The sequence below is a fragment of the Felis catus genome, chromosome B4 (assembly GCF_018350175.1).
Source record: "Felis catus isolate Fca126 chromosome B4, F.catus_Fca126_mat1.0, whole genome shotgun sequence".
Lineage (NCBI taxonomy): Eukaryota > Metazoa > Chordata > Mammalia > Carnivora > Felidae > Felis > Felis catus.
Genome location: NC_058374.1, coordinates 46,981,734 through 47,009,490, shown reverse-complemented (window position 1 = coordinate 47,009,490; position 27,757 = coordinate 46,981,734). Strand labels below are relative to the sequence as shown.

At 45.5% G+C, this 27,757-nt stretch overlaps 1 protein-coding gene and 1 long non-coding RNA gene across 4 annotated transcripts; one reads left to right on the top strand and one right to left on the bottom strand.

Moving 5' to 3' along the window:
* Positions 1–4,918: 4,918 nt before the first annotated feature.
* Positions 4,919–26,933, bottom strand: LOC123386539. Of its 2 annotated transcripts, none has more exons than XR_006600551.1 (3): positions 25,925–26,933; positions 18,329–20,247; positions 4,919–6,826 (listed from the first exon to the last, which is right to left on the bottom strand). It is a non-coding gene; the product is annotated as an uncharacterized LOC123386539 (long non-coding RNA). The 2 variants fall into 2 exon arrangements; XR_006600552.1 differs by lacking the exon at positions 4,919–6,826 and adding an exon at positions 14,225–17,307.
* Positions 19,315–27,202, top strand: GPRC5D (G protein-coupled receptor class C group 5 member D). 2 transcript variants are annotated; one of them, XM_003988470.5, is made up of 3 exons: positions 19,315–20,209; positions 25,762–25,829; positions 26,927–27,202. In XM_003988470.5, the coding sequence occupies exons 1-3, from the start codon at positions 19,315–19,317 to the stop codon at positions 27,005–27,007; spliced, it is 1,044 nt and encodes a 347-aa protein (XP_003988519.5). In that variant the 3' UTR covers positions 27,008–27,202. The 2 variants fall into 2 exon arrangements, with proteins under 2 accessions (XP_003988519.5, XP_011282108.3); XM_011283806.3 differs by lacking the exon at positions 25,762–25,829.
* Positions 27,203–27,757: the final 555 nt, after the last annotated feature.

Here is a 27,757-nt window from a genome sequence, read left to right as displayed (position 1 = left end):
AGCGCAGGTCTGGTTTCATGAGCTGAAGAAGAACGTGCGGTTTGGCCTGCGGAGAAGGACAGGGCCCCTCAACCCCCTGCTTCCGGGGGCTGTGAGGGGCAGGCGGGAAAGCGACTGAGCTGAAACAGAACGTGTGGGTGAAGCAAGAGGACAGAAGAGCCTGGTGGGTCATGGGGCAGGTACCAGGGCCCGGCCCTGTCAACAGCCCTCCCGGGGACAGCTGGAAAGGTTTTCTGGGAGAAACCCACCTCGGCACCCATCAGAAAGTTACAACGTGAGCAGCGAGGAAAGAAACCAAAATGAGCTTGGATCCTCACCAGGATAAAACGGGATTTGCTAAGGAAAGGGGGAAGAGCTATGCCATCGCCTTTCTTGGCAACCATTCAGAACGGCCATCTCTTGTGAGGGCCGGGCCGGGCCCCTCTCTGAAGACCAGTGAGAGAGCACCCTGGAGCCTTGGCCACCTGGAAACAGCGCGCCGGGTGCCTTACGTGCAACCCCACGTACCCCACGTACACGCTCTGGGAGGGAGGAACTGTGGTGACCCTCACACACAGCTGAACGCCACAGGCTCACACACTGAACTCAGGGCCAAGATGCCAGCGCGGCCACAGGGGCCTTAGGTCACGGCAAGGCGTTTGAACTTCACCCGGAGAGAAAGGAAAAGCACGTGAATGACTGTGAGCAGGAACACGACACCGCCGTGGTTTAAAGGGAAAATTCTGTGGAAGGGAGACCGGAAGGGAATGCGAGCGGAGGTGTAAAGAGCAGTCACGAAACTCTCAGAGGACGGGGGCCTAAGGTGGGATGGTGGCGTGGGGGTGGGGAGAAGCGGGCAGTTCGAGCGAAGCAGGATCGACAGGACTTGGAGGCGACCAGGTGAGTGAGGTGAGGGAGAAGGGCTCCAGGGCAAGTGCCCAGGATGTTGGCTGGAGCGGGGTGGATGGAGCTGCCACTCTCTGTGGCAGGGAGCCCAGGCGAGAAGCAGGTGGCCGAGAGCAGCGTCCACGCGATGGTCGTGCGGGAGCACCTGAGGGAGGCCGCCTCCCAGTTGCACGTAGGACATACGTGCGGAGGCCGTCAGTATGCAGATGGAGTGGATGAACTACGGACTCTCCCAGGGAAAGGCTGCGGAGGAGAAGCGAGAACCTAGGTAAGCATCCAGGGGAGCCCCATGTTTGGGGAAGAGCGGAGGAAAAGAGACTGACAAAGACATGGTCAGTGGTGCAGGAAGAAAATGGGAAAATCAGCAAGGAGGACGTGGCCAGCGAGCACTACTACATCAGGAAGTGCCACTGAGGCAACTCTGTCTCCACCGGGACCATCCTAGGGCACGTCACCATCTTTCTTCCCTGGACTCCCGCAGCAGCCTCCTGACTGGTCACACCTCCCTTTGGTCCGTTTCTATACAACATCCAGAGGGACTTTGCTTTAAAAGTCTCACTTTGCCCTTAGACTGAAATGTATGTTCCATTTCATGTCCTGCCAGGCCTTGTGTGATTTGGCCCCTGACCACTCTTTCCCCTTCCTTTCTTTATAATCTCTCCCTTCTATCCTCCAGCCTTGGTGAACTTCTGCTTCCTTGAACACAGCGAGCTCTTTATCGCCCCCAGAGCCTTTGCACTAGCTGTTGTGTCTGCCAGAAATCCTTTCTACCTTCTTTTTCAAGTGGCTGGGCCCTCTTCTCTTCCCATAGGCCCTAACCTAACCCCCTCATCCTCAAAAAAGTCTATAATGGCCCCTCTGTCTAAACTAGGGTCCCCCACAGTTTTCTATCATAGCATTGTATTTATGTTTTCCTTCTTAATGCAAGCCAATGTTTGTGATTTGGGGACTTACTCTTTTTTTCCTCTCTCTTTCTTGATAATAAGGAAGAGCCGCATACCTGGTTTGTTCTCCATTATATCCCCTGACCTAGTTCAGGGTCATCATTTAGGGATGAATTTAACCTTTAAGTAACAGACAACTGAACCAACAGTAGCTTAAACTACTACGTTTTTTTTTTTTTTCCTCACATAGCAAGAAATCTAGTGGTAGGCTCGTTAGCTCAATGCTTACATCTCTGCACTTGCCTTGCTGTTTCCCTCATGACTGCAAGATGGCTGGCGCAGCTGCTGCCATTGCACGTTCATCCATGTTCAAGGTAGGAAAAAAGGGAGAGGAGGAAAGGCTGTATCAGTAGTATCATCTAATTTTATGAGTAAACAAGCAGACACTCCCCCAGCAGATTTCCACTTATATCTAATGGGCCAGGACTGACATAGAGCCCCCATACCTGCAACAGAGATGGGGAAAGTGTGTGTGTTTAACTTTTCCAGCCTCTGGAGTGAGGAGCAACAAAGGAAAATGACATTCAGAATGGCTTCGGAGTAGCTAATCTACAGGGGTTTCTGCAAGAGGACAGTGAGTAGGGCTATTTACCTGGAATCAAGAATTTGGGACAGGGAGAAATGAGAGACAGCTGAAGAGATGGGTGGAGGCCAGATTGCAGAGGATCTTAAAGGTTTTAATTCTACATTCTCACTTTTTTTTTTTTTAATGTTTATTTTTGAGAGGGGGCGGAGAGAGGGAGGGGCAGAGAGAAACGGAGACACAGAATCTGCTCCAGGCTCGGGCACAGAGCCCCATGCGGGGCTCGAACTCACAAACCGTGAGATCATGACCTGAGCCGAAGTCGGGCACTTAATCAGCCAAGCCATCCAGGCGCCCCCTCTACATTCTCACTTCTGAGCTGGTGCAAATGGCTTCGCACTTGGCTGCCTTCCTCTGCTGGTGGTTCCTGTTCCCCCCATCTCTCCTCTCTCCCCCTTTGAAAGCCCAGAAGAGTGGAGGGCCATCAAAGTGCAGAAGGGATTGATTTTCAGTCCCCCTACCCCACAGTGAGGACATGGGGTGACTGGATGGTGATACAGTGAATTAAGAAAAAAAGAGGGACAGGAGCGAAGGAAATAAAATGTTTATCTTCAGTCTGGATTTAATGAAAAACAACCACAGAAACCAGGGTTTCCAATTGCCAATCTGTGAACTAGTGAAGGTAACATCTTTTCCTGACTCCCATGTACTTCTCGTCTGTATCTTTCCCAAAATAGAACTTTATGAAAAGGCCCTCTGGCCCCATCTCCCTCCTTCTCTCCCTGGGGTCTGGAGTAGAGCATATAGTTAATATTTGAGATTATTGTGTAATGAAGTTGGAAACCAGGAAACTGTAGAGTACAGATATTAACAAATTATCTAAACTATGCTCGGGGTCTGATGCTTAGGACCACAGCCTGGAACTGCATATATAAGGATGCTGTCTCTGCCTTGAGCCAGAAGCCATCTTCCTGTGGCATTAATACCCTTGTATGTTTTGTGAGCACCACCCAGTAAGCTTTGTCCTGTACATAACCCAGCACGATACCTCACTCTCCTGCTTACGCGAGTGCTTAATGGCCGTCAGGTGATTGTGGCTGTGACTACAGTGGAACATTTGGCTGAGTTCAGGGAACTGGTCATCACTTGTTTAAGGAAGACCTCCTTCATTTACATTTGGCTTCTTCACTCTTGAGTAAAATTACTTTGATCTTGAGCACAGTAATTAAAGCTTCATAGCATTTGGTTGAATGCCATGGATCTTGCCTTTGATTGAATTTATATTCTTGACTAGCTCTAGGCTTTCTCTTTAGAGATGTTTTGTTTCGCGAGCAATCATCATTCTGTAGAAGTTTGGGGAGAGACCCGAGCGATGTGCACAAATGCAGAACGGAGAATCCATCTGTGTGAGGTGGAAATGCCAAAGAGGACTGAAAGTGTGGCAGGAATCGGTACGGGCTGCATAGAGCAACCTCGTAATCAAACTTCAGATAAAACTTGAGTTCAGTTTTCCTTGGCAATGAGTTCATTAGACCCTCATCATAAAGTCATGTTATGAGCTGGCTCAAACCCAGCTTCTTTTCATGTCTTGCCTCTTCTCCTCTCCTGGGCTCCTTATCCTCCAATAGCATGAGAATACATGCTGGTTCTCCAAAGGTACCCCTCACTTTCCCCACTCCGTGCCTTTGCTCACGCTGCTCCCACACCTAGAACCTCCCCTTGCCTCCCTATCCATCCCTCACATCCCGGCTGAAGTGACTTCACATTCTTCTCTGATTCCCCCAGTTACACCCCTCTTCCCCATGTCACCCCCAGAGTATAAGGATATGTGCACGGTGGATGCTCAGTCTTGCTAATGTAGATTGTTTTGAATTTTTAAATGAGAGCTATTGGTAACTAACATCTATGGAGCGTTCGTCATGTCCCAGGCCCCAGGCAAACTCATTATGTGAATTATGTTATTTATTCTATACAACAACCCTGTGAGGTAGTCACAGGCGCCGCCATTTCTACCCCATTTACAGATGAACTGGGTCAGCTCAGGAAGGTTCATTAACATGCGCCGGGCTGCACAGATGGTACATGACAGAGCTAGAATGGGAGCTCAGGAAGTTTGACTCCAGGACCGAATACTCCTAAACATTCAGTTCAACATCTGGCAAGGAGGAAAGGAGGCCAGGAGGGAATATACTGGGTGGACGCTCCCTCCCTGTATAATTTATTCTGAGGCTGAGCCAAAGTGGCAATGATATAATCCCTGTATCCCTAGGGTACATGGCATGGCCTGAAATTTCGGTGAACCAAACTCCAGGAACTTAAAACTCCAGAAACAACACAGATACCCAGCAGCAACCTATTCGCTACCTGTCAAACCAGCAGCCTTGGTCTGTCCCGTCTCTCTCTCTCTCCCTCTGCAGATCAAAATTCAGCTAAAAGAGGGGCGCCTGGGTGGCTCAGTCGGTTGAGCGCCGACTTCGGCTCAGGTCACGATCTCGCGGTCCGTGAGTTCGAGCCCCGCATCGGGCCCCTGTGCTGACAGCTCAGAGCCCGGAGCCTGTTTCAGATTCTGTGTCTCCCTCTCGCTGACCCTCCCCCGTTCATGCTCTCTCTCTGTCTCAAAAATAAATAAATAAACGTTAAAAAAAATTTTTTTTAATTCAGCTAAAAGAAGTTCATATACCACCAATGCAAACACAGGACTATTGCCCCTCCTTAAACAATGTCCACAATGTACTTTTGAATATATCATGTGTGTCTGTAATCATGTTGTCTCCACTCTGATTTTAGAGTCCTTTCTTATGGGCCACCAAATGGGGGCATTCACACAGGGTGTTTGCGGGGTGAGCGGAGTGTGTTTCATGAACGGAGAGGCCTCAACCAGAGGCAGAGCCCTGTCAAGCCTCAGCCATTCTAGAAACCAAGAGGAACCTTCAGCACTTGGTTGTGTCTGCAAAGGCCCCATGGAGGAAACAGAGTTATTGGAGTCTATGTAATTCTTAGGAGAAGGGCTTGGTGGTCGTTGGACAATACCGTCCTTGATTCCTTCCCTCTCACAGAAAATGAGGTGTCCCACTGTCCGTCAAGACCTGTCCTGTCACCTCTGCTGGGGCCAGGTCTCACTTCCATAAGAATTCTGGACTATCTTACTCCACCCTTATGATTTCAATCTTCCCCTCTTCGCTGGCTCTCTCCTCTGCAACGTATGATCATCTCACACCCTCCAGTTAAAACAGAGAAACTTCCCTTGGTCCTGTCTTGTTTTCCAGGTACCATCTCATTTCCTCCACAAATTGCCTTACAAATTACTTTACACACAGGGGCACCTGGGTGGCTCAGTCGGTGGAGCATCCCAACTTCGGCTCCAGTCACGATCTCACAGTTGATAGGTTTGAGCCCCGCATTGGGCTCTGTGCTGATGGCTCAGAGCCTGGAGCCTGCTTTGGATTCTGTGTCTCTCTCTGTCTTTCCTCCATTCACATTCTCTGTCTATGAAAATTAATTAATTAATTAATTAAAATAAAAACAAATTACACACAGAGTATTCATTTCCTTGCCTCCCGTTCACTCTGTTGATAGACATTTACGGTCTCTGAAAATGATCCTCCTTCACAAAGTCCAGCAGGCACATTTTGGTCTTTATCAGGGTAAATGGCTCCTCTGTACCATTTGATAGAGACACCACCTTCTCCCTTGCATTCCTCCTTTGACACCTGTGATCTGTCATTCTCGAGGTGCACCTACCCCAGACTACTCCGTCTACTACTGCCTTCACTCCCCACCCTGCCCTTAGGTTGCTGTGGTTCTCGGGGGAGTCGAGTCGGGTAATACTCTACCCTCTTTCTGCCACATCAGTTGCTCTGCACACCCTCCCGAGGGAGCCCATCCATGATGTCACAGATCACGTGCCTGGGTTCTGTGACCATCCGTGTGCCAGTGACTCCCAAGTGTTCGATTCCAGCCCAGACTTAACTTTTGTATGCATCCCATCTCCTTTCAAAAGGTGGCCTGCAGGCATGTGGAACTAAGAAGTGGCTCCATTGCTAAGACCTACGCTGAACAGACCCCCTCTCAGTGATGCAAAAACATAAGACCTTTGAAATAACCACTTGTGGGGGGTTCATAGGTAATTGATAAGGCCTGCCCTTTTCTGGAGTCTCTTTCCGGTAGGAAGAGAGGTGGGTGTATTCATTTATTCTTCAAGTTACACCTTCGAGTGCATCCATCTCCATATTTGTCAGCATAGCTCACCAATTCGATGTGATTTCTTGAATGCTGATAGGTGGGCTTATTTGTTTTTGTATTCTCAGCTCCCAGCAGAATACCAGTTCTTAGCAAAGGCTCAGTGTCTGATTGCGGGATGAATAAATGAAAGAATGTGCTTCCCAATTTGTGCAGCTGCTGAGAGACAGCTGGAAAGTGAGGGTGAAGGGGTGTCCCGTCTCCCTGTCATCCAGCTTGGTACCAAGCTTGGAACCTGGCACATGAAGAAAAGGACAAAAAAGCAAAAATAAATCCATAAGCTCCAGATTGCATTTATCCAACAGACTACCTGACATATTCACAGGTACTTTGGACTTGATGTGTCCGAAACTGAACTCTCGGTCCAGCCACCAAGACCTTTTCCTGTCTCAGTCTTCCTTGTCTAAGTAGCACACCATCCCCCTACTAGCTTGAGGCAAAAACCTGGAAATCTTCCTGGTAAGAGACAAACCCTCAGTTGGTGGGTGGTCCTCAGTTGGTGGGAGAGGGAGGTGAGCTTCTCCCTCTCCTGTGTGGCTATCGTCTGATACCAGAGTATTCCTCTTGCCAACAAGGCCATTCTCCTTGGAAAGCCCCCATTTTAACTTGACCGGTTGGCCAATTGTTTCTTGTCTCCTCCCAACTTCTCTTACAGAGACTGGAGGGGTGGGTAGGGAAGAGTGGAGGCCCTCTCCTGGATCACCATTCCCACAGTGCCTCCAGGCAAGCTTGGCCAAGAGTGACAGTCCAGGGGACCACATACATGTTGCTGACTGTCTGCTGCTGACTCCTCGCTATTAACCATGCTTTAGCTTATGTTTATAGCTTGTGGTGTTAGGCTCTCCTCTTGGGCGTAACACATTCCTGATTCCTTCTCATCACTCATTCATTTCACAAATATTTATGGAGCCCCCACTGTATGCTATATGCCCACTGTTGTGGGCGATTAGATTCATCAGTGAAGGGGCACCAGCATGGCTCAGTCGGTTGAGCGTCCGACTTCGGCTCAGGTCGTGATCTCGCAATTCGTGAGTTCAAGCCCCGCATTGGGCTCTCTGCCGACAGCTCAGAGCCTGGAGCCTGCTTCCGATTCTGTGTCTCCCTCTCTCTCTCTGCCCCTCCGTGCTCACTCTCTCTCTCTCAAAAATAAACATTCAAAAAAAGTAAAGATTCATCAGTGAACGAAACAAAGATCCTTGCCCTGTGGAGTTGGGTATGTAGGTAGTAAACAGTAGACGTAATAAATCATTTACTACCTTATATTTTAGAAAATAATAAATGCTATGGCAAAATTAGAAGGTAGAGCTGGATAAGAAAATAGGCAGTGTTAGAGGATGGTGTGAAATTTTTACTAGTGTGGAAAGGCCCCATAGAGAATAAAGACTTGAGGCAGTGAGCGAGCTAGCCATGTGAATATCGGGAGCGGGGCGGGAGGGACGGGGGAGTGGGGGTGGGGGAAGCACATTCTAGGCAGAGGAAATAGCCAATGTGAAGCCCTAAGACAAGGTAAGCCTGTGTGACTGAGGCCAAGCTGGCAGGTCAATGGGGCTGCAACAGCAAAGGCCAGAGCACAGAAGGTGAGTTCAGAGAGGTAATGAAAAGGGCTGGTCCTGTCAGGCCTTAGAGGCCACTTTATTTTATTTTATTTTTTTAATTTTTTTTAAACTTTATTTATTTTTTTGAAACAGAAACAGAGCATGAATGGGGGAGGGTCAGAGAGAGGGAGACACAGAATCCGAAATAGGCTCCAGGCTCTGAGCTGTCGGCACAGAGCCCGATGCGGGGCTCGAACTCACAGACTGTGAGATCATGACCTGAGCCGAAGTCGGATGCTCAGCTGACTGAGCCACCCAGGCGCCGCTCAGAGGCCACTTTAAAGCGTTGGCTTTCCCTCTACACAAAAGGGAGAAGACCATTGCAGTATTTTAAGCAGATACATAATCAAAGCCATCCTTTGAAAGAATCCCTCTGCTGCTGTACTGATTACATACTATAAGAGGCACAGGGTCGGGCTTGGGGTGGGGACAAGAGCAGAAGCAGATGGCCAGCTAGGCGTCTTCCTTCAGCCAAGCAGACAAGGGGTGATGGTGACTTGGGCCAACGGGTGACACCGAAGTGATGAGAAGCGATCAGAGTCTGTATGTATTTTCAAGGCAGAACCAATAGGATTTCCCATTAAATTGCATATGGGGCGTGAAAGAAAGAGAAAAGTCAAGATGATGCCAAGGTTTTGATTTGAGGAACTAGAAAGATGGATTTGCTATAAACTGAGATGTGGAAGGGGGACCGGTGAAGCAGGTTGGGGGTTTCAGGGGCCCAGTCTTCCTTTATTCTCTGTCTCTCAACCACCAGCAAGTCAGATTCCTCTTCCAAAGGGTCCCTCGAATCCCGCTGGCTCCCACCTACCGTCCCCACCAGCCCCAGGAAACCGACAGCCACCATCACGGCCCGTCTGAGCTGGAGGTGGCCTCCTGCTTCCTGTCCTGATCCTCTCCGATCCACGCTCCTGCCCCCAGTTCCTAAGCGGGTCAGTCTGATGCAGTCTGATGCACTAACCTGCTAACTGCCCTTTAGTGGTTTCTGTTGCACCGGACTCCGTTCCCTGGGTCCCAAGCGCCTGCACCGTCTGATGCTCACCTCCTGTCCCACTCTCATCCCTTGCTGCAGACACAGTGGCCTTCTTTCAATTTCCCAAACACTCCACTCTTTGGCAGCCTCGTGCTCCTGCTCATCTTACCTCTCTGCCTGGATTGCTCTTCCTCTTTCTGCATGGTCCTGGCTGGCTCTTTCCTGTCCCATCCCATCCCATCTCTGCTTCAGTGTCCCCTTCGCTGAGAGACCCTCCTAAGCCACCCTAACAGAGGCATTCCCCACTCCCATTTTTCGCTAGTACAGGCTCTTTTATAGTACTTTCCACAACCAGTAAATAATGTATATTTATATATTTTATTTGCTGTCTTACTGCCTGTTCTCCCACCAAACTGCAGGCTCATTGAGGCCAGAAACATGCCTGTCTTCTTCATCTCTATGTCCGCGGCATTTGACACAAGAAGTAGTTACAGATGTTCCATAGCCACGTGTGGGTATGGGAACAAATGTATTAAGTGTAATGCAAAAGAAAGCTTAAATGCCATAAATAAAATTACCCTTGGAATAGCATCTATATCCTTTAAAATACAAGGCTCCGGGCCCCTCCTCCTCTCTCACCTGTTCATGCCCCACCCTCCACTCACCTACTTGTTATTCCTGGCCTCAGCCACTGTGCATACAGGCTGTTTCCTCCATCTGGAGCCCTCTGATTCCTCGTTTCACGTAGCTTAGCTTGGCTTACACATGTCTTCCTCTGAAAGGTCTTCTCGGATTCCCCCATCGGGTGTACCCACAGATTATTTACTGAATGCCTAATGTTTCCATTATCCGCTCACTCTCCACCCACCTCAGTCTACAAGCAGCTTGAATACAGCAATGGGCCCTAGGTCTCATTAGCTGTGACAGCTCAAGCGAAAACAGATGCTCAGGAACAGTCATTAGAAGAATGAATGAGTGGGCACCTGGTGTCTCAGTCAGTTAAGTGTCTGACTCTTGGTTTCAGCTCAGGTCATGATCTCACAGTTCTTGGGTTCAAGCCCCACATGGAACTCTGCACTGACAGCACAGAGCCTGCTTGGGATTTTCTCTCTCTCTCTCTCCCTCTCTCTCTCTCAAAAATAAAATAAATAAACCTTAAAAAAAGAACAACAAATGAGCAAATGAATGAATTAATGCCGATAATACATTTCTAGAGAGAGGCTCTAGAAGTAAATAAATGGACTACCTTCCTTTGTAGACCTAACATTTGAATTTAGCATCATAGTTTGCATGTTGACAATTAAGTTACGAAAGTCCTTTAAAATTAATAGTATTCCTAGGTTCAACAGTCTTATTTAAACTTTCATAGAGTTTGTATCATCATTTCGCTTTCAAGACTCTTTAACCCAGCCCACACCAAATTATCACAGAAATCACTGATGTTTTCTTCTTTAAGTAAATATACCCACAGGAAAGAGGAAACATTTACGTAAGTTCAGAGAAATCGAGAAAATTTTCTAGGATCAGAGAGCTAGTTCATAGCTGGTATCCAAACCCAAGTCGGATTCCAGGCCAGTGCCCATTTGATGAAACGAGGATTTTTCAAACTTTTTGTTAACCCCAGCCCACAGTCAGAAATACGTCTTACATTTCAACCCAGTAACAGCACATGCACACCCCCACACACTGATGAAACAAATGATATGAAAATATGAAACGATATTTCCCATTACTACCAATGGTAAATAAAAACATAGCAGAGTTCACATTGCATACGATTCTATTGATATTTACACAGAAGATAAAAATCCAAGATTGAAAATAAACAAAAACTTAGACATGATTTTTCTTTAGTGAACAGATGTGCTTACCTGCTTGTAAATTCATTCCAGTGGAATACCTGAGGACAAATGTAATAATTCCAGCTGCTGGACAAAGTGTACACCTGAGGATATACATCTGATACACTGTTGAACCTGGCTCTTTGCCTTTTTTAATCCAGTAAAAGTTGAAAACCCTAAAAATTCACCCAAATGTGTTGTTGTGATTGGCAATATAGTAATACTCTCTATGTAGAACTGGAAATTTATTAAAATCTCAATCTAAATAACAAACATAATACCTCTTAATCATTCTTCAGTATCAGAATGAAATGAAATTACTTATTCTCTTTTCTGTTCACGAAGGTTAATTCAATTATTGATTCAGAGTTATTGACTCAGATTCAGTGAAAAGCAAATGTATCTTTTATTCAATGTTTTCCCTGCAAGCTTCAGATTTTCCTCTACAAAGGAACGATTGGGACTTTGAGAGAAAAATGAAGCGTAACAGTATCTCTCATTTTATTTCATTCAAGCTGATTTTATAATGTTCCCTTCTAGGGGTGCCTGGGTGGCTCAGTCGGTCGAGTGGCCGACTTCGGCTCAGGTCATGATCTCACAGCTTGTGAGTTTGAGCCCCATGGTGGGCTCCGTGCTGAGCCAGCTCGGAGCCTGGAGCCTGCTTCCGATTCTGTGCCTCCCTCTCTCTGCCCTAACCCACTCGCAATCTATCTCTGTCTCTCTCAAAAATAAATAAACATTAAAAAAATTTTTTTATAATGTTCCCTTCTGTGTGTTGCAATAATGTCGGGAACATACAGCAGCTGGAATTATTACATTTTTAAGGAAAATTTAAAGACTGGAATGAACATCGTTTCAATGGAGTGCTGGTCGCTCTGATCGTATGGGGATGCGGGCCTGAGGCGTTAACTAGACTACACCCCCACTTACCCACCCAAGTAAAACATGTCAGTTTTCATTTGGAGCGCTGAATGAAGTTTCAACGCACTTCAAAGCTTGATGACAGGAACAAAGATTTAGAGGTTAGATGTGAAATTGGCATGTGTTTCAGACCAGGACAACTACAACCTTGAAAAATATTATGTGCACTTCTACTACACGAAAAGCGTATTTGTCACTGGAACATCTTTGTCAATGGGTTATACAGAGCCTTCTCTCAGGATCCAACAGTTTATGAAAGTTACATTTCTCGTGTGGGCAGGCACTGGTATTGTCCACAAATTTTCCATAGGGATTCATTATTTCCAATATTAGCTAAGCCAACATTTGCTAGCTTGCTGAGTACCGTGCCGTCTTCCAGATGCTCATTTTTTTGGTCATTTGACCACTCAGTGGGTAAGTAGGTAGGTATTCACCTCTGGAAATGAAAAAGAGGAGAGTAGCACATTGGCAAGTCGGGGGAAAAAAAAAAAAAAAAAGACCAACCCAGCTCTTTTAGCGTTGATCTCTCTAAACTTGCTAACTCAGACTTGATTCTGCAAATCCACTCAGTAGTAATTGCCAATGTCACCTTTGCCTTCAAAGTGGATTTCGTCACCCAGTACTGACTTGGCTTTTTTAGAACTCTGTAGAAATAAACATTAAGCTATAGAAAACTCATAGCGATGCAAACAATTCTTACATATAGACATGTACATAAGTTCTGTTCAGTGTAGTGTCAGTGGAACACCTGGAACGATAGATGTTCCCAGATGGCTTTTCCATTCCCATGTCTGGTGCTTTGGTGTGGGTGGCTGGAAGACTGAGCTGGTGCTGTTGACCAGCGAACCTACCTGTGGTCTCTTAGTGGCTTGGGATTCTCAGAGCATCAGAGCTGTGTAGCTGTGTCTCAGGAGAAATCATCTGGGGATCAAGTATTCCAAGGGACCAAAGCAGAAGCTACAAGTCTCATTTTGACCCAGCCTCAGAATTCACACATCATCACTTCCACCATATTTTATTGGTTACAAGAGAGTCAGCCAAGTGAGATCTCCCCTCAAGTGGTGGGGAATTCGACCCCGTTTCTTGACTGGAGGAATGTCCAATGACGACAGCCATCTTTTAAAACTGCCCTGTCTTTTGGAATCCTTGAATGTGTTTGACATGTTATAGTTTTCTTCCAAAATTGTTAATTAAGGATGCCCCCAAATCAGCCTAATATGCACTTTTACTATCCGAGTATCATGTCCAAAAGGACTTGCCAAATGAGATATTTTCCCAGTTCAAGAAATCTAAATCTTATTTCTGAGTTTATGTATCATGCTTTGCTTAATATTGTATCTTATGGCGACCAGAAATTCTGCCATGTACAGTAAGTAGATGTGGTCAGCTCCAACATCTGAACAAAATATTTCTACAGGCTTTGCTCACTGGTATCTCACTTGGTTTCAATGAATCCATGAGGTTCAAGAAATTTAGGTGCCAAAGATTCATGATGAATAAACCATGATTGCTAATCAGTTTTTAATAACTCTGATATTGTTTCTGCTCATATTTGTTGTCCAAGCTTGTAATTTCTTTGCAATGTTTCCAGATTAAATAAACCTTGAATCAACAACATATTGTTCCAACTCAGAGATTATATTTAATCTAGTTATAAGTAAAATTAAATGTAAACAACTTAAAAAATCTTCCATAAAAATTGTCTTGTCACTCGTATCTGATATAACCAAAAGTGTTGGCAACTTAGATCAGTGATGTTATCGAGTTAAATCACAAAATTTATAGCAGACTATAATTATGCTAAAACATAGCTTCTCTATGCTCTGCAATAAGACAGATTTGATGAGATATTATGGTATACAGATCTTCCTCGATTTACAACGGGGTTACATCCTGATAAATCCATCTTATGTTGAACAGAGTACGTTTAAAATGCATTCAATACACCTAACCTACCAAGCATCATATCTTAGCTTAGTTTGCCTTAAGTGTGCTCAGGGGTGCCTGGGTGGCTCAGTCAGTTAAGCGTCCAACTTCAGCTCAGGTCATGATCTCATGGTTTGTGGGTTCGAGCCCCGCATCAGCTCAGAGCCTGGAGCCTGCTTCCGATCCTGTGTGCGCACCCCGCCCCGCCCCGCCGCCCCTTCCCTGCTCACATTCTGTGTGTCTCCCTCTCAAAACTAAACAAACATTTAAAAAAAACCTTTTCACATGCTCAGAAATTTCCATTCGCATAAAGTTGGGCAAAATCATCTAATACATATAATAAAGTGTTGGCTATTTCATAGAATTTATTGAATACTATGCTGAAAAACAGAATGCTTGGATGGGGGCAGAGTGATTATAAGTGTATGGAGGTGTTTAGCCCCATGATCTTGTGGCTGACCGGGAGCTGTCGGCTGCCACCACCCAACATCAGGAGAGAGGATTGCTCAGCACATAGCCCGGAAAAAGATCAAATTCAAATTTGAAGCTCAGTTTCTACTCTTTGGCACCACCATAGTCCAAAAATTGGAAGCTGAACCCCGGTAAGTCAGCAGACTGTAAATTTCATTAAAAATTATGTGTCAAGTCTGTGGTTTTTGCTAAGCTTTGCGTATTTAATTAAATCACGTTTAGGTGATTTTCATTTTTAAGGTCCTGCCTCTGCTTTTTCCTTTTTATAATGCTTAGTCAACATTTTTCTAAATGTTGTTGTGTTTATGCTTCCAGATCCAGCAGTTAAACCTGACATACCTCTATATTTTGCACATCATCTCTTTTCTTCTAATGAGGATAAAACAACCCAATATGAAAGCGATGTATACTAGTTCAATTAAAATGTTACAGTAGTTGCAAACTGGAAAAAAAAAAAAAAAGTCGGATAATTTCCTTTCCAAAAACTACCCTGCTCATTCATAAATGAGACTCAGTTGAGTCTTGACACTTTGCTGACCCAGATAAAACATTGTAAGTTCCTTGCAACTAACTGCACATCCTATTAATATACAATTAAACTGTACAGTGGTAACATCCCGATATTATATGCATTAAATTGACCATATATGGGAAAGTTTAATGAGATGCCCAAAGCCTGCTACGTAATTTTCAGGGCCCAGTGCAAAATGAAAATGTGGCACCCTACCTGGCCATGGGTAAGTCAGTCCCCCCTTTCCAAGAGCCCATCACCTCAATCCAAGGAGAGAGGTGACCCTGATGGAGTGTGCCAGCAGTCATGGGGCAGGACCAGAAATGGGGAAGCCAAGTGACCCAGGGCGCCAAGTGGTGGTAGGGAGTAGGCGACAAAGAACCTGTCTCAGGGAAGCAGAGAGACAATGGGAGGCAGGATCACGCCTGACCCCAGACTCCAAGCTCTCAGTGCCTGCTCCATTGTCTCATCTGACTTCACGTTCATCACACAAAGACAAAATTAAGAATTTCGAGATGGTGACCACAAGGCGCTAAATTTGAAGCATGGGATCCTTCTGAATGGGAGTCCCTGAGCAACTGCCCTGGTGGCACCACCATGAAGCTGGTCCTGGAGATGCCAGTGAGCAAAATGAGCAGGTGACCCAGTCCTGGCCAGCACCCCGCGCCACACGGCCAGCCCTCGCCTGGCTGCGGGGTGTGCTGCAGGATGCCGAGCACCTGACGTACTCTCGTAATCTATTTTTTTTATCTTTCTTTCTTTCCGGTCATGACCCATGTGTCATGTCTGAGTGCTCCTCTCTTCCGAGGCCTGTCCTCCCGAGGTGGGAAGTGTCAGGGGGACAGCCAATACGGCAGCAGGAATGTGCCAGCAATCAGATGGCCCTGGCCATCCCCTCTAACATTCCATACCTTCGGTACCTCCCTTCATCTCTCTGGGCCTCTGCCTCCTTGCTATGCAAGTTCTCATGTTATACTATTGGCTTCCTACCTATTAATTATTAACGAGAGGGTGAGACTAGGTGACCTCTAACATTCCCTCCAGGTCTGTTTCTGGAAGAAAGAGGCAACACAAATCGGTGTTTGGCAAAAGGCGTTCGGCCTCTTGACTGTTTTGTCTTCATTTTTATTGGACTTGTTATAATCAATATACTCTGATTCATCAAAGCCACATTTGAACTGTTTGGTGAGATGTCGTTGCTGCCTAAAAGCCGAAAGAAAGGAGATGTGAGTAATGTGGACGTGTGTAGGCAAAGAAGGCCCTCGTTTACTTCAGGCCTGGCAGCAGATGGGTTAATTCCATGACCCCAGATTTTAGAATGGCAATAATTAGTACCTGAGACAAGCTCTTTTATCTCAGATGCTCAAAGGGCTTTGTGGTCATTAACCCATTAATTCACCTGCCTCAAGCCATCAGGAGCTCAGGAAGAATCTTCTTAGAAGACGAGCATGCTGGAAATGGAAACATCACCACAGTGAGGAGTGGCCATGAGTAACTAGCTGGGAGGGGGTGGGGGGGAAGGGGAAGGGTCACCAGAACAGTTCTCTTGGAAGAATTAAATGGGAAATCCTCTGCTGTTCTACAGACAGCAATGTAACTACTCACGAGGCTCTCTGAGTGAATTCTCATGGATGTCCCATTTCATCATCTGGAAAAATCTCTTTACCCTTAAAGTAAACTTTAGATTAGCTTTTACAGTTTCCAACAAACCACAATTATGCCTAAAGCAAGTAAAGGAGAGGACTCTCCTCCCTGGAATATTCCTCTCTCAAAGCAGAGGTGGGGGATGGCTCTTTAAAGTTGAAGAGTCTCTAAAGATAGAGCACCACTTCAGAATGAATTTGTCTGGGGTTTGTTAAGGTCCTGACTTGTTTGCTGGTAGTTTCCACTAAAAAGCTTCTGCTGGAAATCCACACTGCTAAGACCTGCCTTCACGAGGTCAGGAATTCTATCATTAGACTCTCCCAGCTGAACAATCCACCCATCACCTAGGATGGCCAGGTGCTATGGGGGCATAAAATGTGGAGACTGACCCCCCACCAAGCAGCTATAACTCTAATCAAGGGGGTGAGGCCAATGCAAAGAAAATAAATTAATACATTTATTATTTATTACTATTTTGAATTCATTGATTATTTTATTTATGGAAAATCGATTGATGCAAATAAAATGGACAGAAAATATGGTTTCCACTAATTGTGAAGAGCACAGACCCGACCCCAGCATGCCTTGGAGTTCATGGTAGGAGGTGAGTGGTGAGGGCTCCAGGGATTAAGGGAGTCAGGGAAGCTCACAGAGGAAATAAGAGATAAATCTTAGAGGTAGGGAAAGTATTTGGTTAGGGAACAGGATCAGCAGAAATAAAGCAAAAGGCAATTCAGGTCATGGACAACATCTAAGAGAAGGCAATCAGACCGGAGTTTGTTTCTTTATGCACAGTGGGAAAACCAACCTGGATAAACCATAGGGCCAGGAGACCTGAAAGAAATACAGTTGGATGAGAAAGATAGGGCCAGATCGCAGAGTGACTGGAAACCAAACTAACAAGTACTGACTTGGGGTCTTTGGAAGTCCTCTATCAAAATGCAAATACCCAGCGAAAGAACCAAGGAGTAAACTGGGGGGTGTAGAGGTGCGGTCAGTATAGGCTGGACACTATTAATGTGTTCCATTATACACTGTCACAGGAGAAAAGGGATTTGTTACACCAATATTGGCTGGTAAATTCAACTGTGAGTTCCATCTTTGGCCTTGGGATGCCCTGATGGAATGAAACCCAGAACAGGTGTCTTCTGATAGGAATGAGGAGAGGAAGGACAACGGGAAATTGTACCAAAGGCTTCGGCATTGCCAGGAAGAGCTGGTCAAGGTAGGGGCCCACACTTGTTGGACAGCCAAAGCCTGAGGAAAGACTTCCACTGAATAGGGAAGAGTCGTAGAGAAGACAAATTTCCCCTAATTCACAATTTTGCCAACCGCTGGCCCTTTTAATGCACATAACCCTTCTTTAGGGCCCAGTAAAACTCTTATTCATTAAATGGATACTATTTTGGATCTCACAACCAAAACGAGGATGTGGGGAAGAGTCCAGATGGCTCTTTAGGGAGGAGGTCAGACGGAGAATGAAGTGTCCTCACGTAAGGCCAACTGAAGGCCTCTTGCAGCTTCCTAAACACAGTGGAGTATATGGGGAGGAAGCCGTCTTTTCCTAAAGTCACCTTCAGGACCCCCTAAGGCCAAGGTGCCTCAAGTTAGCAATAGCATAGAAAATAATTGTTCTCGGGGCGCCTGGGTGGCTCAGTCGGTTGAGCGGCCGACTTCGGCTCAGGTCATGAGTTCGAGCCCCGAGTCGGGCTCTCAGAGCCTGGAGCCTGTTTCAGATTCTGTGTCTCCCTCTCTCTGACCCTCCCCCGTTCATGCTCTGTCTCTCTCTGTCTCAAAAACAAATAAACGTTAAAAAAAAAAAATTAAAAAAAAAAAAGAAAATAATTGTTCTCACCAAAGAAAGCTCTGGAGAAAAGTTGCCGTGAAACTGGAATAGGTGTGTCCTTCCGGTTCTTTTTATAGGCACTGCAGGAACCTGAGTGAGGGCCTTCCGCCCATTTGGGGAGAGATTAAAGAAGCTGCGATTGTCTCCTTCTTACTCATTGGCAGTTACAACCTCGCAGCCACTATCATCTCAGCTTCCAGCGTGGACACAGAGAAGGTAAGTGGGAACGAAGGGGCCATGTCCTTAGCTATAAACCAGGATTGCTCCAGCCATCTGGCTTGGGAATAACTGAAGGGGAATAGAGCTAGAAGTATCCAATTGCCAAGTACTTTTTTCCTAAAGAATGTGTGGAATTTTTTTTTCCTGGGCAGCCTCAGTGAGGACATAGATGTTGGTGCTCAATGGTCCCAAAAGGTAGTTGAAGCAGGGACCATTTTGCATAAGTCTTTGATGAACAAATAGTAGGTATTTAGCAATAACATGTTCTGTTGGATTGACTTACGTTAAAAGAAGGAACGGCCATTAGAATTACTAGGAAGAATGATCTGCCTGTGTCCCTCAAGCAGTGCATCAGTGTCTCGAATGATCCGATGATCCATTAACGTTGACAGCGCTCGTTCTGGAGTCCGACCTAACTGGAGTCTCATCAACCATGCAACCTTTGTCCCATACCCTATTTTGTGAAAATGATCCTGCCTCGGGTTTCAAAAAGGCTTGGTGGAAACTGACGTGAAAATGGATGAAGCATCGGGAAGTAGACATTGTTCTGCTTTTCCCAGCAGAATGGAGCCAGGCGAGATTTCAGGGTTTGATAGTTTGGGGACGTTTTATCCAGTATGTCCAGGTGTCTTCTTTTGGGAATGAGAGACCTTATAGTGCCCAAATAGGACTACCTGACGGGCGCTCTTATGAGTGGATGTAGTCAGAAATTTGTCTCATCTTTCTTCCGCAGGGAAACAGAAGTCCATTCTCGTGAGGTCCACCTACAAGTCACCATGTATGAGGACTGCGTCAAGTCCACTGAGGACTATTATTTCCTCTGTGACAACGAGGGGCCATGGAGCACTGTTCTAGAGTCCCTGGCAATAATTGGCATAGTAGTTACGATTATCCTACTCTTGGCGTTTCTCTTCCTCATGCGAAGGGTTCAAGACTGCAGCCAGTGGAATGTCCTTCCCACTCAGTTCCTCTTCCTCCTGGGTGTGTTGGGACTCTTTAGCCTCACGTTTGCCTTCATCACTCAGTTCAATCAGCAAACTGCCCCTGTACGCTACTTTCTCTTTGGGGTTCTCTTTGCTCTCTGTTTCTCATGCCTCTTGGCTCATGCCTCCAACCTGGTGAAGCTGGTCCGGGGCAGAGTCTCCTTCTCTTGGACAACAATTCTGTGCATTGCTATTGGTGTCAGCTTGCTGCAGATAATCATTGCCACTGAGTATGTGACTCTCATGATGACCAGGGGTATGATGTTCATGCATATGACACCCTGTCAGCTCAACGTGGACTTTGTTGTGCTCCTGGTCTATGTCCTCTTCCTGATGGCCCTCACATTCTTCGTCTCCAAAGCCACTTTCTGTGGCCCATGTGAGAACTGGAAGCAACATGGAAGGCTCATCTTCGTCACTGTGCTCATCTCCATCATTATCTGGGTAGTGTGGATCTCCATGCTCCTGAGAGGCAACCCACAGTTCCAGCGGCAGCCCCAGTGGGATGACCCTGTCATCTGTATTGCCCTGGTCACCAATGCATGGGTCTTCCTGCTGCTGTACATCATACCCGAGCTCTGCATTCTCTACAGATCGAGCAAGCAGACTTGCCCTTTACCAGGCAATGCCTGCCCAGCCCCAGCCTACCAATGCAGCTTCAGAGTGGAGAACCAGGAACTCTCACGAGGTACTTTCCCAGGGGTTTCAGGGAGTAGGGAGGCTTTCCTGTGGGAAAAACAGGAGAGAAATTGAGAAATAGGATGAACCAAGAGGGAACAATTTAGATGGGTGACTTACTATTTCCAAAAAGGAGGTAAAGATACCCGGAATCAAGGTTAGACTTTTACGAAAAATCAGTTCTTCCAAAATACAGAGATTTATGGGGGAGAGGCCAAGACAGAAACGAATCAAAGGCCCTAAATAAAGAGGGTGTGACTGAGTGCTCACGCCGGGTAAAGAAAGGCACCCACTATAAAGTGAGTTAACTAGCACCAAATTAGGCTTGGACCATGCAGTTGCATGGCATATGATGCTAAGTCTAGACGTTTGGGCCATCAGATGCAAAAGTCAATCCAGGTAACATGTGATTGACATTTTTAAAAATTTAAGTCTTGAAGCTAATTTGCCCAAACATCATAATAAACTGATTCATAGGACTCATCACTTCATTAACGTCACAAAGCCCAATAACTTCTAAATCTCTACTTTTCAAACCATTCACTGCTTGAAAGCCTTCAAAGTTTGCAAAAAGTGACCGGAAGAGCCATCGAATCAGAATTCTAATAAAGGCTCAGATATGTAATCATTAACAGAAATAAAGCAACTTGCTTATGTGACATTTTCAAAAAATTTCTGGTCAGATTTTGTTTTTATCTTTATGTAAGACCAAGCCACCTGTCTATACTTGGTTAATGAATAAAATAGATTAACCATGACAACAAAAATGCTTGGACCCTAACAACCTGGGAGATAGTGGCTAATTTTGGTTGTCTAGAAATATGTCAAACCCCATTCATTCCCTTCTGAAACATCTGGCCTATTATTCATAAGCCAATATCATAGTTTTACATCAATTTTTGTGTCTTAATAGGCATCTGATTCCTCACAATTTATTTCTAATGTGCAAAATGATGTTATTTTAAATGTTGTATATCACACATAATGTTCACCAGGCTCAAAAAAATTAATAGAAGCCTTCCCTTTAAGTGCATACACTTTTTTGAGCTGTCATCTATGGCTAATTACACATTCAAATTAAATCCTGTTCAGAGAGATGCAGCCATTTATTCTTTTCAGTTCAGTTGACCGAGAGTCGGAAATTGATGCTATACATCCTTCCTTTAACAGTTTTTCCTTGCTTGTTGATGGTGCGTCATCAGATCACTAAGGTTTATGGCAGAATTGCAGAGTCAATCCCTGAAACTACGTCTTGTAGTTCTCACCAGAAGATTAGATAAAATTTCTTGTGTTGTTTTATTGTCGTTGTATATTTCCAAGAAACAAAAGCTGAGAGAAAGAGAGAGAGGGGTTCTTAGAATTGTATAATACCCCAAACATACTGGGAGTTGTAATGATCAAGAGTCCATACCCTAAAACACAAGTGTTTTAAGTGTTCTAAGGAGGGTTTGGTGAAAGACCAAGGGCTTGGTACTATCCTTGTTACTCGAGCATGGTTAGAAAATCCATTTCTGAGCAGGAAATGCCTGCCAGTGACAGTCACTGTCAAAGCAGTTTGGTGTTTTGTTTGTTTTTATTGTAGACAGAGAGAGAGCGTGAGTGGGAGAGAGGGGCAAAGGGAAAGAGGGGGAGAGAGAGAGAGAGAGAGAGAGACAGAGAGAGAGAGTCTTAAGCAGGCTCCACGCTCAGCTCAGAGCCCAACACAGGGCTTGATCCCACGACCCCGGGATCATGACCTGAGTCGAAATCAAGAATCAGACACTCAACCAACTGAGCCACTCAGGTGCCCCCAGTTTGATGTTTTGTTAAAAATAATAATAATAATAAATCAGTAGTGTAGTAAAGGACATACAGATTGCTCTCCACATTGGTCAGAATAACCAGAAACTTAAACTGGGACAACAGAATCAGAATCTAGGTCACCTGGGAAAAATTACAAATATCAAAACTTAGAAGAATAATTAAAACTCAGTACAAAATAGAGGATTCCACCAAGCTCAGGAAAACATACCAGCAGACACAAAATAGATAAGAGCCAGACTAGAAGAGTACGATAACAAGAACTTGAGAAACCCTACGTACGTATTATAGGTCACAAGCTAGCAATAGGCAAGCCGCTTACCACTGCCTTTGTTTTCCTTTGCTCAAGAAACACAGTGCTATATACATAGACGTGTGGTCAGCAAGAACAATCAGGCTGTTGTGCTGGGCGTCAGTCAGCCAGTCGCCAACAAGAATACCCATTCCAGTTCTGGGACCCACCAATGAGAAGTGTGGGGGACTTGGGGAGGCTGAGGGAAAACCACAAAGACAGTTAAAGGGTTATGACATCAGACCCATGTGGAAAGGTTAAGACAATGGAATAGACAGTAGTTCTTAAGGTGCCTTCCTCACAGACCATGCCAGTTCTCTCTCTAAATTCTGTATACCAAAACACGACATTTTGTGTGAGCCCATGAGGCATGCGTTTGTCATGAGACTCTTCTGATTAATACTGCCTGTAGCTGTGACTCCAGTCACATAATTATTTGATTGACCACTGGGTTGTGAGATGAGAATTATTCATCTGAAAGAAGAGAAAGACAAGAGGAGATTAGCAGGGAATTTCACAAGTATGAAGACCTCTCTCCAAGAGGCTGTTGTCCTGTTCTCTGTCTCCAACTAAAGACAATCTGTAGAAGTGAACTCAAACCAAAGCATAAAGGATTTAGATTAACTGTGAAAATAAGAGTTAGTAAACACTGAAATAGATCGGCAAAGGGGATTAAGGACTCTATTTCCCTGGGATTCTTTCAAAAGAAGATTAGGCTTTATCTCTCTGAAGTGGCTTATGAACTTAATTCCAAGATCTAAAAACATCCGGGTGGAGAATAAAAATGCACTCAAGCATGTTACCACAGGACACCAAACAAATGGTTATAAATATTCTTTGCCCTCTATTATAAATGCGTTCCTAGAAAGCTGTATATTGATTATATTTTTTAAACCAGTTGTCCTTTTAACTGAGATTTTTTTTTTTTAACGTTTATTCATTATTGAGAGACAGAGGGAGACAGAGCATGAGCATGGGAGGGGCAGAGAGAGGGGGAGACACAAAATCCCAAGCAGGCTCCAGGCCGAGCTGTCAGCACAGAGCTGGATGCGGAGCTTGAACTCACAAACCACGAGATCATGACCTGAGCCGAAGTCAGACACTTAACCAACTGAGCCACCCAGGCGCCCCCTTTTAACTGAGAATTTTAAATGCAGTATAATTTGTGGAGATCTTAAATATAGAATATCAGCCATCAAAATTTTTTTGTGAAGGGAAAGCTCCTGTTCTAAGTATTGCTTACTTCATCTGCCCTAGTTTACTTAGGGTATTGTTATATCAAGTTTGCTATAAGCAAGGCCCATGTATATATATATATATTTTTTTTTTTTAACATTTATTTACTTTGAGAGAGAGAGAGAGAGGGCGCACGCATGCACACGAGCATGAGCAGGGGAGAGGCAGAGAGAGGGAGAGAGAGAATCCCAAGCAGGCTCCACACTGTCAGCGCAGAGCCTGACTCAAGACTCCATCTCACAAACCAAACTGTGAAATTATGACCTGAGCCAAAATCCAGAGTCAGACGCCTAACCAGCTGAGCCACCCAGGCACTCCAAGACCCATGTATATTTTAAAATATCACATTATTGTGGGCATTTTTTTTCTGTTCATTGTTTGAAGGTGTACAAACCTAGCATGATTCTTTTTGAAGGCTTTAAGATAAAAACAATGAGTCTATGCAGTGTAAAAGTGGTTCAATGACTGTAAAATGATGTGAACCAAGAGAATGTTCCCTCAAACTTAAGCCCATTCATTGGGCTGTTTGCCTTACAGTAAATACGAGCTTTTGCTGGACGGCCCCTTTTTTTTTTTTTAATTTTTTTTTAATGTTTTTATTTATTTTTGAGACAGAGAGAGACAGAGCATGAGCGGGGAAGGGGCAGAGAGAGAGGGAGACACAGAATCTGAGGCAGGCTCCAGGCTCTGAGCTGTCAGCACAGAGCCCGATGCGGGGCTCGAACTCACAGACTGTGAGATCGTGACCCGGGCTGAAGTCGGACGCTTAACCGACTGAGCTACCCAGACGCCCCCGCACGGCCCTTTTTGACAATTCTCAGCATGTTTTTCTTCAAGGCACCCCCCTTCCTAGGAGAAACCCAATTTCAGTGGTCCCAAGTGGTGTAGTTTTTGTTTGCTCTTTCTCAGGAACAGCTCTCAGAACTGCTGTTTTATCACCTTCAAGAGCTACAGGTTACAGAGAGAGTCGTGGTATAAAGTAGGGAAGAAGACAGTGAGTCTGGGCAGGATTTGTCTGGTCTGAGGACGGATAAGGCACAGGTGTGACCTTCCTAAAGATCCAGAGAGCGTGAGATAATTGTGCAGCATGGGGCAGCAGAAAGAACGCAGAATCTGGATGCCCTGGCTTGAGGCTCAGCTCTGCTTCCTGCCAACTTTGAGACCAAACCAAGCTCCTCAACGTCTAGAAGCTCAGGCTCCTTGCCTAAATGATGGCTGTAATGTCTCTGCCTCCTCCCTGTATAAACATAAGGTCTTCCTTACTCAACTCAGATTTCACAGCGTGAAGTGGCTGCAGGATGAACAGAAAGAGGAAAACACTTTGGTGTTTTCCTTTGGTAAATCCATGAACAGCAGCCAGTCCTGGAGAATTCCGGAGAATGAAGCTTCTCTGGTGTCTAGTCTAGTCTGATGAGAGTGTTGGGTGAATGTCGGTCCCTAAGGAGCTGAGTGTGAAGGAGTCTCGTTAGACCTCAAGGAACACAGTTAAACCGAGAATTCAGTTCGTTCTACCATGAAGGAAAGAATAGCATTTCATATTTCACAGGGTCCGACCCTCTAGAAAAAAATGACAGTGGGAAGACAATGTCAGAGCATCACGTATGACCACACCACCAGCACCACCGTGGGTAATAATATGCAGAGTACAGCAATATGGTGTTTTCGATGATCATGCCCTATTCCAAGGGTCGTACACATATTGAACGACTTAATCCTCAAGACAATCCTATGAAGGACGTTTGCTATTATGATCATCATGATCTCCCTTTTATTCGCATCAGGAAACAAAGGCAACCAAAGGTTAAGAAACTTGGCCCCAGGTCACACAGCTAGCGAGAGAGCCCCTAAGTGTGAACACTGGGGCATGGCCATGTCTGTGACCATCAAACAACAGATACATATCGCGCAAGGGCCTGACCTCGGAGACAGACAGACACAGCTCAAAAGTCTTGTTGAGGGGACCGACATTAAACACATAACCGCGCATGGGATTATTCTATGTCCTGAACACACGTACGCCATCCATAGCCAACCTTCCTCATAAGCTTTCAAGCCCTCTTTTTTAAAATCACAGATTCAGGGGAAAAAGAAAAAAAAATCAGCCTGGACTGAGAATTCCTTTCTAAAAGGCCAAGAACCTCTTGGCAAGCCCTTGAGTCTCCTCATAGTCCTCATGTGCTGTTTCCACGTGAATCTCTGACACTAACCCAGCCCTTCCCTCCTTTGGCTTTCAGCCCGAGACAGTGATGGAGCTGAGGAGGATGTAGCATTAACTTCATATGGTACCCCCATTCAGCTGCAGGTAAATGTGCTCGTCTACAATCACCAAGGAGGGATATAGCAAGCCCACCTTCCACAGGAGAGCTGTCAGGCTTCATTTCCAATGTCTTTACTGACCTGAGAGAGGACAGGCAGGGCAGGCTCATCCCTCCAAGTCTGTGCAGCTTGAGTCATCCAGATACAATGCCTTTGTCTCTGCCCGAGCCCCTCCAAATCCCCATGGCCCCTCCATTAACGATGTACTCCAATATAGGTGAATGTCGCTGGAACGAAAAGGCAGCTTGAAGGGTTCGTGTGAGGGTGAAGAGGAGCAAGCTCGCTGCTTTTTGCCTTGGGGACAACAGGGACTTGTGAATATGAATGAGGTCACATCTGCTTTTAGTATCTATCAGTTGTCTAGATGATCCCCTGAGCCCCGCTGGCTGCCTCTCTGAGTCACCGTCTAGCTCCTGCAGCTCAGGCTGCCCCCAAGAACTGGGTTAGGTCCGTCACCACCATCACCAGATGGGTGTAACCGATTTTAATTCTTTCAGACAAAAGCAGAGGGAGCGCTACTGAGTAGAAGGGGAGGCAACTTGCGTTTGTGTCACGATGGCTTGAGGGCACACAGACGCAGGCAGCCAAAAATACCACACTGGGACACGGTTCTTGTATTTTGATCCCCGTAACTGAAATCTGAGGGTGAAAGTCATGCTCAGATTGTTTGTTTGATGGACCGTACACGGCAACTCTAATCCTAATCCTTCTGGTCTGTTATCTGAGACTTTGCCTTTTCCTGGAATGGCACACAGCCCAGGATACAGATAGATCGTTTGCCGTCATTAACCCTCTGGAGGGCATTTACATGATGAGAAGATCTTTATTATACCTTCTCCAAGAATTTCTTGGATTACTTCGATGTCCAGTGACCAGCTCTTCAAGAATCTTGCAAAAAGATTCTTGTTACTGGCTAAGAAGGAAGATGCTAAAACAAAGTTCTGATGTGGGTAGCCTCAATATTTTTTTTCTTTACCAACAAAGGACTGAATGAAGCTGAAATGGTATTTCAAACGTAGCTCTGGAGAGTATCATCCCTTGTGTTGGCTCAGAAAGTTGACAATGACATTTCTTCTTTTCCAGACTGTTGATCCCGTACAAGAGTGTTTCATCCCACTGCCTAAACCAAGCTCCCAGGAAGATGCAGAAATACAAAGCCCATAGGAAACATGTGCAGTGAAAACTCAGAAGATCATCCCAATGGAGCCCTGATGGGTTGCTGGGTAGTCCTGAGTCACACTATCAACAGAGTATGGGCTCATCCTTCCTCCCCTTCTTCCTAGCCCATTCCATCCATCTGGGACCCATCATCAGAAGACCACACTCTCAAGCAAAATTACAATCTTGCTGGCCACCCTACCTTGATTATGTGTCTCTTTCTTCCTCCGTGCAATTGAAAGATTCCCTTCCTTAGGAATGCAAAAACAAATTGGCACCTCTTACTAATGGGGCCAGAAGACCTTGGTCTGAAAAAAATAGGGCCATATTAATGTGACAAAATATAGAGGTCCAGGGATGCCTGGGTGGCTCAGTTGGTTAAGCATCTGACTCTTGATTTCAGCTCAGGTCACAATCTCATGTTCGTGAGATGAACCCTTGCATCAGGCTCTGCACTGACAGCCAGGGGCCTGCTTAGGATTCTCTCTCTCTCTCTCTCTCTCTCTCTCTCTCTCTCTCTTTCTCTCTGAGAGAGAGAGAGAGAGAGAGAGAGAGAGAGAGGTCAGTAGCAACTTACTACTAGATTGATCCTCTAGTCATGTTTTATAAAGGGACCCTAAATGAGTAACCCAGAATTTGCAACAAAAATTATAGCAAAATCCTCAGGATCCCCACAATTGGGCATACTAAATAACACAGACATTTCATGGGCTTGCAAACTGTCAGCAAACTGGCAGCTTTCTCCCATGGTTTTAG